We start from the raw sequence: 10,037 nt of genomic DNA, 5'->3' as shown, positions 1-10,037 counted from the left end.
ATTATTCTTTCTAATAGAGTTACTCATAGGGGTAAGTAACTTTAGAAATTTCTCCGACGGATGACCCATTTGTTGATGCCAAAGATCCACCACACAATCCACTGCTAGAACCTTCACATGAGGCACACCTTGGAAAAAGTAAAGTCCATCTTGTCATTCACCCACGCCAATCACCGTCCTCGTCAACTGGTCCTGAATAACACAAATTTTGTTAGTAAATTGAATTAAACATCGATTTTCATCACTAAGTTGAGTTACAGAAATTAAATTGCAATTTATGTGGGGAACAAATAACACATTATCAAGCACCAAACCACCTTCTAGGGTGATCGAACCCAATTAATTCGCATTCATCGTTTGACCATCCGGAAAACCCACTGGACAATTTTATATGGTCTTGATATTTCTCATGATGGACAAGTCATTAGTAACATGATTAGAATGAAGCTTCTGTATCCACAATCCACAGTACACTTGTATTACCTTCCAATCGTGACTTGGTTTTGCTCAAAATATCGATTATTTGTTGTGCTTGCTCCACAGAAACTCCCGCAAGTCCTTGAACAAGATTTGTCTGAGATGAAGAGCTACTAACGGAGTTGGTTGCACCCCCTCCTTGCACCGCATTGGCCTGTGCCAATGTAGGAGCAGCATTAGATGAGTTCCCTTGCTCCCCCACATAACCACGACCTCCTCTACCTTCACGATTGCTAGAGCCACCACGTCCACGGCCTCTTCCACCTTTTCGATTATCATCCCAACCCGGCGGAAAGCCAATAATATGATAACACCCCTTTTTGGTCATGACCCACACGGTTGCAATGGGTACAAAATGGTCGTTCTCCATCTCCCAAATCACTCCTAGCACGGGAACCACCCTTGAATGCCATCACATTCTCCTTCGGCTTATTATCACGACCTTGTAATCTTTCAGTATTAATTACCATTTGATATGCACTATCCACCATGGGAAGGGGAGATTGTGCCAGTAATTGTGCTCGAATTGACTCATATGGATCATCTAAGCCAATCAAAAAGTAATGCAAGTAGTCTTCTTCAAGGATATCTCGAACTTGCTTTGCAATATTGCATTTGCAACCACCATAAGAACATTTAGGAACTCAGCAAAATTGAACCAATTCTTTCCATATTTTGGATAATCTACCAAAATAATCAGTCACCGGAAGGCGATTGTTTACACACTCCCAATTCTTGCTTGAGTTGGCACACACGTGTCCCACTCACCACACAATAGCGCTGCTGCAAGTGTTTCCATAATTCACTCACAACATCATAATCTTCTATCGTCGACCGAAGGCCATCATCAAGAGTATTATTTATCCAAGATACTAACATGGAATTCACGGCTATCCAATGTTTGTATTTGGATGAATCAGCTTCTGGTTCCTTAATTGAACCATCTACAAAACCAAATTTCCACTTCGCAATTAAAGACCGACGCACGGGTTTAGACCACTCATCATAGTCCGATCCTTGTAGTTTAATCGGTCTTATCACAATACCCGGATGATCGCTTGAGCCAAGGTAATACTCGTGATCAACCGGTGGTGGTGGCGGTGGTGTTTCATCATCACCCTTCGCCATCTCTCTGCCTCACTATAATTTGCGGGAAAAAATTTCTAAACCTAAGCTCTGGATACCATGTCGAATTCAATTAAACAACTCAAATTTCTCATTCACATGTAAGGAGTATATATAATTACAAGAGATATTCCTAACCCTAAGTAGAATAGGAATAAAATAAATATTAACATAATTAGGAAACTAAAGATATTATACAAACTTTCCCAATTATTATCTTAACAAAGAGCAAGATGTATGTATTTTTTAGAAGCATCGTATTATATGAAGGGCAATTATAGGTAGAGTTAAAGGTAGAGAAATTCTTTTGAAATTATTATTATTAACATAAGGAAGGTAGAGAAATTCAAAGTGAAGTAAAGTTTTTCATAATTCCTTAGGCTATTTCATGAAGGTACTCTAAAGCAAAATACTTGAGATTAGCTACCCTGGTAAAGCCAAAAGTTATAATTGCTAGTGATTTCATTACTGATTGTGTTCGTGTATCGGTCAAAACTGTCTAAATTACAATTATTATTGAGAAGCATAGTGGATATTAAACCTATAGATTGATATTTATAATGGTTTATGTGAAAGAGCAATGATAACTAGTACCATTAAAAGTTATTTTCTCCGTTTCTATTTAGTTAACGCGTTTGATTTAGGCACATATATTAAGGAGAGGAGAGAGAGTGAGAGAGAATGAAAAAGCAAGTTGGGTAGCTTGTAAATGCAAGGTAAAAAAATTACCCTAAAAGGAAACTTGTCAACTAAAAAAAATTCCTAAAAAGAAACGGAGGTGGTATTAGCTAATCAATCTAGACTTGTTGATCAAAAAGTTTTTTAAATTTTTATTTGCTTTTGTTTAGGGCTAATTTAGCTCATTTAAGTGTTTTGTAGTTTGTAATAGTTTTTTTTTTTTATTTTATTTATTATTATTATTTTTTTAACGAGAAGAAAAAGGATTTTATTAATGAAAGATAGTCAAACGGCACTTACATACAATTTCCTAGGAAATTTAAAATTCCAACACAAGTACAAATCACATTAAGTTCATCGCAGATTCGATCAACGATCGCCTTAATAAAAAATTTCATCCGAATCAATACAATCTATGGGTTAGCACTAAAAATAGTTGAATTTGCTATTGTCAAAAAAAAAAAAAATACTAGGAAAATATAATGTAATGTTTGATGAATAAAATGTTATTATTGTTCGCTTAAGTATAGTTTATGTCAAGAATATATACGCATCAGTAGTTTGTCAAATATTCGTTGACAGAAAATTTTGATGAGTAAGAAGATTGCAAAATTCCCGTAAAAAAAAAATTGTAGAGTTAGTACTCAAACATTTCATGTTTAAATTAAGTTTAAATCTTTGTAAATTTAACAGCAGTCTATGCTAACTATAAGTCTATAAACTGTTGACTATGCAAAATTAAGTTTTCTCTAGAAAGGGAATTAAATAGTGTAGTTAGTAACCGTGCATCGTGTTAGATTGAGACTTGCCCGACTACATAATTTTGTGTATCTTATATGAAAATCTTGACCACAAAACTGTATGTGTAAACTACAATAGGTAGGAAACGCAATTCAACAAACGGCTAAAACACACCCAAAATTTCCAAAAATGTGATAATGATAGGTGAGGACTGAGGACTAAACATGTGAAAAAACCATTTACGTAATAAACAAAAAAAAAAAAAAAAAAAGAAGCCACTGTTTCTACATTAATTAAGAAAAAAGAAAGCGTGTTTTAAATGGTGAGTGAAAGATGAAGCAAAGTTGGATTCATCACCAAAGAAGGCCGGTGTTTAAGGATATGTGAATGCCCTTAAAACAATGCAAACTACAACGTCTATAAGTACTTGACAACTGACAAGTGGTGAAAGGTACTATTTCTTAGGGGTAAGAAAAATTTCCGGATACTAGAAATTGGAACCGACGGGTCCAAAACAGAAATTGATTTCGGACCCGGTGGTTTTGATTCCGGGTAATAAATTAAAAACTGGTTGCAAGCGGTTTCAATTCCAATTCTCAATTTTTTGGACCCGGAACCGGTTGGGTATCCAGTTACCTAACATATGTTAAATTAAAAAAATATTAAAAAATGAAATTATGTTGAATGTATCTAGCTAGTAATGGAAAAAAAAAATAAAAAAATATATATTTTTAATACCTAACATAAATAAAATAGCTTAATGCAATAATGCATGTATAAATATAAGTGTTAAACGCTAAAAAAGAAACTAGACTAACATAAGTATTACTCCCTCTGTTTCAATTTGTTAGTCCCATATACTATTTTGGGCGTTTTAAAAAGATTTACCCATATTGAATGTATTTCACTTTTAACTTAGTTTTTATTTCCTATTTTATACATATTAAATTCTGATTGGTTAAAATAATTAATTGTAAATTGATGACATGACTCTAAGTAAAGAAATTACTCCCTTGATTTATGAATTATTTATGGCTAATGCTTTCCTAAAAAAAATCAAAAAATTAATAAGAATGAATTATTTTTTACTTTAATGTTAGATTTCAAATATTCTCCTTCTCTTATTGTATGTGATTGATCCCATGCATATGGGACTATCATATTGACACGGAGGGATTGCTCAAGTGGTTAGAGCTTCCCTCCCGATTCTCACCCCCATCCTTGTGGCTCTCTAAAAAAAATTATACTACCTCCGTATTTTAATAAGTATTACACTTACCAATTTCGATCGTATTTTAATAAGTGTTACTATAGACACCTATTTGTGTCTCCCCAAAACCAAACCCGGTGATGAGTGCCTTTCACGTCGAATCATAATCGAATGAAACGAAAGTGTGGAAAGGTCTAGTGTTGCGGAAAGTTTTATTTCTTTTCTCTTCTCCCTGTTTTTGAAAACTTTATTTTAAGAAAACAGCCAATCCAGTTTGGTTGGTCCATGATATGGGTCCAATAGTGGTGTAGTTGGATGGGGCTTGCAAAGACCTTTCCAACGATATATTATAAGCCCAATTCCGATGAATGTTGAGGAAATTATGGCCAATTTACTAAACTGGGTCCGGTTTGAGCTTTATGTACGGCCCAATGATCTAGGGGAGGGCCTAATATAATTTATCATTCCTAATGCAATTAGGAATGGTTTTAGTCTTCTAGAAAATTCTAGAAGGTTCTCATCATTTCTAATTCAATTAGGACTCTTCAGAGTTTTAATCAAGATCAAATAGCATTTTCGATGGAATTATATTATTTTATCTTCCAGTACGGGAAATTTATCAGATTTTCGAAAACGCGTTGAAAACCAGTTTGGCGTCCAACCCCAGGCCTTGGCGCCTGGAACCAGGATTGGCGCCAGGCGCTAGCCATTGGCGCCTGGCGCTAGCCACTGGTGCTGGCGCCAACTAGCCAGGGCTGGCGCCAATGTGGTTTTTCGATCTTCAGACTCTGTTTTGTTAAATTATCTTTTTTGGATGATTTTCTCTATAAATATCGTATCAAAAACTCTGTTTTCGATCACTAACTCTCATCAAGATTTTCTTGATTATTCTCTTTCTCTCTCTTTTTCTAAACTAGCCTTTTCTCGAATACAAAATTCCGCATTCACAAGATCTAGAAACACCTAGCCATATTCGAAGTTGCCTTCGCCCTAGACGTGAAAGGTTTTAATTTCTGAGGGTTTGGTCCCAAATCTCTTTTTCAATTATTTAATTTAATTGTTTTGATTATTATTTTCCTTGAAGTTACTGACGCGTGTATTTTTTTATTAGAAAGAAGTACGAGGCATCCAAGTAAGTACTTTAATTGATTAATCGATATTATGATGTAGACATCATGTTTAGATTGTTATTATGGTTCCTAGTATCATGTCTAGGATATTTTTAATATTAAATATGATTGTTATGATGCTTCCTATGTTCTTCCTAATATTTATTCATGTTAGTATCATGTTAGGGTTAAAGATTTGATTTTTATTGTTTAGTGACATGCTAGGGTTTGTTATTAATCTTGTTAGTATCATGCCTCGGATCTTGCTATGTTTATTATGCCTTAATATTAACATGAACATGATAATTATTATAATTGTTATAATTTATGGTTATTATTTTGATGATGATTATTTTATTATGATGATTATAATTATTATTCATGATATTGATTATTTATTATGTTGCTTGATATTTATTCTTTATTGCTTGATCACCTTTTATTGCATGTTTAAAGGGAATTGGTATTTGCAATCACGCTCGATAAGATATTGAATAATCTTTTTAGGGTTAATTGTGATTATAATTCAAGTGATCGCCAATAATAGTTTATTTGTGCATTAAATTCAACCAACATAGATTAAACAGGTTTAGGTTAATCCTATTGATTGCATGTTAGTCAGAAAGCGCACATGAATACGAGCAGAATAAAGTAGAGGCCTATTATTAGGGCAGGTTCAATCTCTTTTAGGTTGGATTTGTACCTTCATCCCCGAACCCTTATTTGGTTCATGACCTTATGGAGTTGACGATCTCTTGGATCGTTAAGGAGTGTAACCTTCACCTCGTGAACGGTTTACAAGTTCCTTAAAAACTTGTTGGCGACTCTTTTGCTCTATCTTCTTCCCTTTTGGACGCCACCGTACTTTAGTGTATGATCACAGTGAGGTTCAAGCTAGTGGGATTTTAAAGGCTTGAAATTATTCCCTACAGTGTTTGGCGACTCCGCTGGGGAGGATTTCTATTTTAATTCCTGAATTTGTTTCGGCAATGATTTAGAATGAGTGGATGAGACTCGAAAAGTTCTAAGTATTTCATGTGCGTAATTTTGATTAACATTATTGTCATATGCATAAAAAAAGGTTCTCATTGGAAAGACCATCCGTAATGAGTAAAAAATATAGGATTTTACACGTAGGAAATTTGAGGAATGTCTTTCACAACTAGGACTGAAATAACACCGCGCGAAACTGGATGATTTTATTGAGCACAGAAAGCTGCTGAGGCATGTGGGAAGTAGCGTCAGGGGCCAGAGCTTGGCGCCAAACTTTTAGCCGTAGCGCCAGACGCCATTATTGGCGCCAAGCGCTACAGTTAAAAGTTGGCGCCAGTCTCTGTTTGCTGGCGCCAATTTCCCCCAATACCGAGCAAGAAATATGCGTTCTAATTTCGACCGGTTTTTCGTATTGTTTGCTCGATCCTGCTTCCTGATTGAATTTTTTCTCACTTTTCTGAAACCCATATGTGTTCTACATATGGACATAACCTTCTGGGAATTCATGCTCTATCTACCCGATTGAACGCTCCTGGCAACAAAGGGTACATCTGAGATGTTGAATTCACCAAACCATGGAGGTGAGTTTTTTCTAAAACTCGCAGTGTCCCATCCACACGCGCTAACCCTTCACGGTTAGGCTTCTACGCGGTGCATCCGGACAATTAACCATGGACCCTCTATTGAATAAACCATATCCCGAACTTTATAGAACTAGAGCCATGGTTAGGTTGCGAACTCATTGCATCATATTGTGCCTACTTGACTAATTGTGCATTATTTGTTGTGCATATATATTCTATGTTCCTTTTAACCGTTTGTTGATTTGTGTTGAGACTAAAATTAATGACTTAAAGAACTTTGCCTATTTAATTAATTAATTAATTAATTTGAGTCAATAAAGTCTTTTTGTTTTCAATTGGAATTGACCTAGTACGACTTTAGGCGTACCCCAATTGACTAATAATACCGAAAACAGTCCCAGACCGAAGCTCCAATATTGGCGCCAAATTCTGAGCTGTAGCACCACATTATAGTGTGTAGCGCCAGACATTTACTAAATTGTCTGGCGCCAACCACCATAGTGCGACGCCAGTCCTGTCGCTTGGCCGACAGTTTGGATTATTGGTCGGGTCATCACCTAAGGTCTAATTAACCAGTTTGCTAATTAATTCGGTTAATTTCCGCTGTCAACAACACCTTATCGAGTCATTAATCGAGTCTTGGTCACATAGTCTAGCCACATGGTCATGATACGAGTCTTAACGCACCATTTACACTCACTAGTCTTATCACACACTTTGAGTACACATCACCATGACCATGTCTTAGGTTCATGCATGAGTCGGTCTTTCCGTCATTTGAGTTGAGGGTACATTCTATTCCTAGTTCTTCATATCCCTCCATCATTCTTCTTCACATTCTATTCCATCTTTCTTCACTTCCTCCTTCCATTGCATGTCGAATAGAGTTTGAGTCAAATAGTTAACAATCAGTACCCCCAAATTCCTTTTCCACAGTACTTGGTCGAGGAGAGAAGGGCGATTAATCAAGGACAACCTCTTTATTCAAGTCTCTATTTTTGATAAACCGATTCGTCAAAAGAGGAAGGCTAAGAAGATAATGGCAACTCAAGAAGAAGTCAATGATCTTAAGAACCAATTGGCTACTGTGACCGAGACACTGAAGCTCCTCACACTTAAGGTCGATGATCCCGTGAAGCAACAACAAATGAACCTCATGCAAGAGAGTCTAAGCAAGCTATCTAGTGACTATAAATTTCAGGGCATGAGTTCACAAGGGGTCTCGCTGGACAAGGAACTTCTTCCGCATAAGTTCAATGCCACTGACATCCCTAAATTCAAGGCAACAGATAACCCTTACTTCCATCTAAGAGTTTTTGAAACTATAATGAGCATTAAGGGTATCGATAAGAAGTTTTTCCCCTCTTTGTTCCCACTATCTCTTGAAACCGTTTGCCAACAATGGTTCTTCTCCCTTGACAAGGAGAAAACCTCTACCTGGGAATTGATAGTGAACGCTTTCGTTGATAGGTACAAGTGCAATATCCAAGTTGAAACCGACCATAGACAACTTGAGATGCTAAGACAAAAAGAGAATGAAGGCTTTACTTCTTTCTTTAATAAATGGAGGGAAACTTCCGCCAAGATGATTGAGGTCCCCACTGAAAAAGAATCCGTGAGGATGTTTATCAAGAATCTCCAAGAAAAGTATTCAAAGCACTTAAAATATCAACACAACTTTAATACTTTCAAGGCCATCTATGACATAGGTATCGAGATCGAAGATGACCTCGCAAAGCAAAAAGCTACTAACAATAGCAACCACGGTGGCTGGAAAGGAAAGAAGAGCGACAATCCTTCTTCTTCCGAAAACGCCCACTCTAGTAATAATGTTAGTACCTTTGACCATAATGGTGTCTTAGCCATAGATAATCAAGGATCTAAAAGGAAACCCAGGCGAGAGTTCACACCCATTGGAATGACTTACGATGCTGCTTTCGATCGTCTCTATGATCAAAGATTAATCAAACCTATTGGCCCTACCAAGAATCCAACACCAGAAAATCGATCTTCGAGGTGGAATCCAAACTCCTATTGCAAGTACCATCGAGGGCGCGGTCATACTACTGATGAATGATACAGGTTTCAAAATCTCATTCAAGATCTCATAGAGGCAAATAAGATCCCATTGCCTCTAGCTAGCGAGAAGACTGGGTGATGATGAAGCGAAAGACACAAGACAAGAGGCGAGCTGCAACGACAAAATTTCATGGCCTCTTTTTTCTATTTCTTTTTCATTTTTTTCCTTTCCCCAATAAGTCTAGCATAGACACCTTTCTTTTCCCTTAGATTAATTTTTGAAGATTCTTTATTTATTTTCCTTTAATAAAATGAGCATTTATTTCCTTGCATATGATCGTTTCATTACATTCCATTCAAAAAAAAAAAAAAAAAAACCATGTCGAATTAAGCACAAGGTATTCCAATGATTTGAGGCACCCCTTGTAGCCACATCATATCTCCTTTCACCTTCCAAATATACAATCCTTTCTTCATAAACTACTTTGAGCCTCGTCTAACGATAGACCTTTCTTTTTTCAACCTACATCTATCTAACCTTGGGATGGGATGGTGTGCAATTTATGCAATTTTCAAAGAACAAAGCTTGAGTGATTTCAGAAAATCAAAATAGCAAAAATAAGAAAAAAAAAATAAATAAAAGTGTACAAAAGGGTAAGTGTTCCAATGTCTTTGATATGAAAGTATCTTCGATAAGAACACGTCTCAGATTGCGTCTCTTATCGAGTGCTCGGTACCGTGCCTGAGAAACATGAATGCCAAGTGAGTGATAGACCGCATGATCGGGATTGCCCACACTTGCAAAAATAAAATAAATGCCAAAACAAAAAGAGCTAAAAAAAAAGAGTAGAAACTCAAGCATAAAAATACAAAGATTCAAAAGCAAGGTTGCACACCTTGGGGGCTTATCTAGGGTCTTGAGCCTTTATCCCCTTCTTCTTCAAACCTTTAGCCTAACCACGTTACAACCCTTAAAAATACCTTTTTTTTGAGGTATACACACTTGTGCGAGGTTCGGCTAGAGTTACGTTCGGCCTGATTCCTAACGGATACGTAGGCAACCTCACATCGAGGTGCGGCCGTAATAAACATGCATTCATA

General features: G+C 36.4%; 1 protein-coding gene across 1 annotated transcript; it reads right to left on the bottom strand.

Annotated features, from left to right (window-relative positions):
• Positions 1–1,173: 1,173 nt before the first annotated feature.
• Positions 1,174–1,605, bottom strand: LOC145632720 (uncharacterized). The gene has a single exon (XM_081685063.1). The coding sequence runs from the start codon at positions 1,603–1,605 to the stop codon at positions 1,174–1,176; it is 432 nt and encodes a 143-aa protein (XP_081541189.1).
• Positions 1,606–10,037: the final 8,432 nt, after the last annotated feature.

Source organism: Chenopodium album, chromosome 5, assembly GCF_948465745.1.
Source record: "Chenopodium album chromosome 5, dcCheAlbu1.1, whole genome shotgun sequence".
Classification (NCBI taxonomy): Eukaryota; Viridiplantae; Streptophyta; class Magnoliopsida; order Caryophyllales; family Amaranthaceae; genus Chenopodium; species Chenopodium album.
The sequence above is the reverse complement of the archived record's forward strand: the minus strand, read 5'-3'. Positions and strand labels throughout refer to the sequence as shown.